Source organism: Propithecus coquereli, unplaced genomic scaffold (genome assembly GCF_000956105.1).
Source record: "Propithecus coquereli isolate 6110/MARCELLA unplaced genomic scaffold, Pcoq_1.0 Scaffold203, whole genome shotgun sequence".
NCBI classification, from domain to species: Eukaryota; Metazoa; Chordata; class Mammalia; order Primates; family Indriidae; genus Propithecus; species Propithecus coquereli.
In genome coordinates this window covers 3,596,385-3,597,678 of record NW_012145301.1, presented here as the reverse complement: position 1 = coordinate 3,597,678, position 1,294 = coordinate 3,596,385, and the positions used below count along the sequence as shown (strand labels likewise).

The 1,294-nt window shown below is 44.7% G+C and overlaps 1 protein-coding gene across 1 annotated transcript; it reads right to left on the bottom strand.

The window, feature by feature from the left end:
- Nucleotides 1–169: 169 nt before the first annotated feature.
- Nucleotides 170–1,087, bottom strand: ZFP42 (ZFP42 zinc finger protein). The gene has a single exon (XM_012643995.1). The coding sequence runs from the start codon at nt 1,085–1,087 to the stop codon at nt 170–172; it is 918 nt and encodes a 305-aa protein (XP_012499449.1).
- Nucleotides 1,088–1,294: the final 207 nt, after the last annotated feature.

Genomic DNA, 1,294 nt, shown 5'->3' with positions numbered 1-1,294 from the left:
TTTAAAAATGGTATCCCAAAGCTTAGGAGCACCTTATTAACACTAAAAAATATGCCTTTTAGGGCTGTAATAATGATTTAAAAACAATAATCAATGAGGTATATTTGTTGCTGATCACTCTTCTGTTAATAGGCACATCCTGTTGGAGGACTCTTTTCCATCTTCTTCTTCACATGAACTTTTGTGCCTTCGCATGAGTTAAGATGTGAGCTTTCAGGTTATTTGACTGAACAAACCTCCTGATGCAGCCTTCATAGGGACACACGAAACGCCTCTCCCCAGTGTGGATGCGCACGTGTGTACGCAAATTGAAGTCCAGGGAAAAGCGCTTTCCGCACCCTTCAAAAGTGCACTGAAATGGTTTCTCTCCGGTATGAACCAGAAAATGTCTCTTTAGTTTGGAACTCTCAGCAAACGCCTTCCCGCATTCCGCACACACATGGTCTCGGGGAGCATGAACAAGGAGGTGCTTTTTCAGGGCAGCTGTGTTCCTCAACCTTCGGGGGCATCCACTGTGAGGACAAGGGATGGTCTGTAGAAAATCTTTATTTTTTTTGGGCTTCTTTCTAGCAAATTCTGCGAGCTGTTTAGGATCTGATAAGTCTACGCCAGGTATTCCTTCAGGCGGAAGCTTCTTGCCTGTCATGTATTCAGAATACTCAAGCGAATTCTCTTCATCAGTCTCTTGGAGAAGCTCTTGTGTAGCCTCCTGTTTCGTGCACTCTAAGGAACACTGCAGAAAGGAGCTTGCTTCGAGAACCTGTTGAGGAGGCTCTTGGTCTGGTCCTTCCTTTAGGTATTCTAAGGACTTAAAAAGTGAGTCCTCTTCCAGGATGGGTTCACAAAACTCACCTCTTATTATGCATTCTATGTAACAGTCGGGGAAGACATCCTCTTCAAGAGCTGGAGGGCTGGCCTCAGAACACACATTGTCATCGTGCAAGGCCCATGATGTGCTGAGAGGTTCCATTTCTACCTGCTGGGCTTGGCTGGGCTTGGCTTGCCTTGGTTTAACCCTGCTGAGGGCTTTTTTACCCAAGCCTTTCCGGCCACTTGTCTTTGCTCTTTTCTTCAGTGGCTGGCTCATGTTGTCTTGCCTGCTTTCTCCTTGAAGGTTTGCACTAGGATGTATCAACCACTTCCAGGTAAGGTAGCAGTGATCTGGGTAAGTCGTCTTCACCAAACACCTGCTGTGATAATAATGTTTAGTTAAAATACAGTCCAATATCAGAGGCCTTGTCAGAAAATGACCTCAAAAAATGGCTTTGAACATATTTTCCAATAAAAAAGGAAT

What these genes read in the sequence shown, in the direction of transcription:
- ZFP42 (XM_012643995.1), bottom strand. Translation starts at nt 1,087, where the DNA reads ATGAGCCAGCCACTGAAGAAAAGAGCAAAGACAAGTGGCCGGAAAGGC.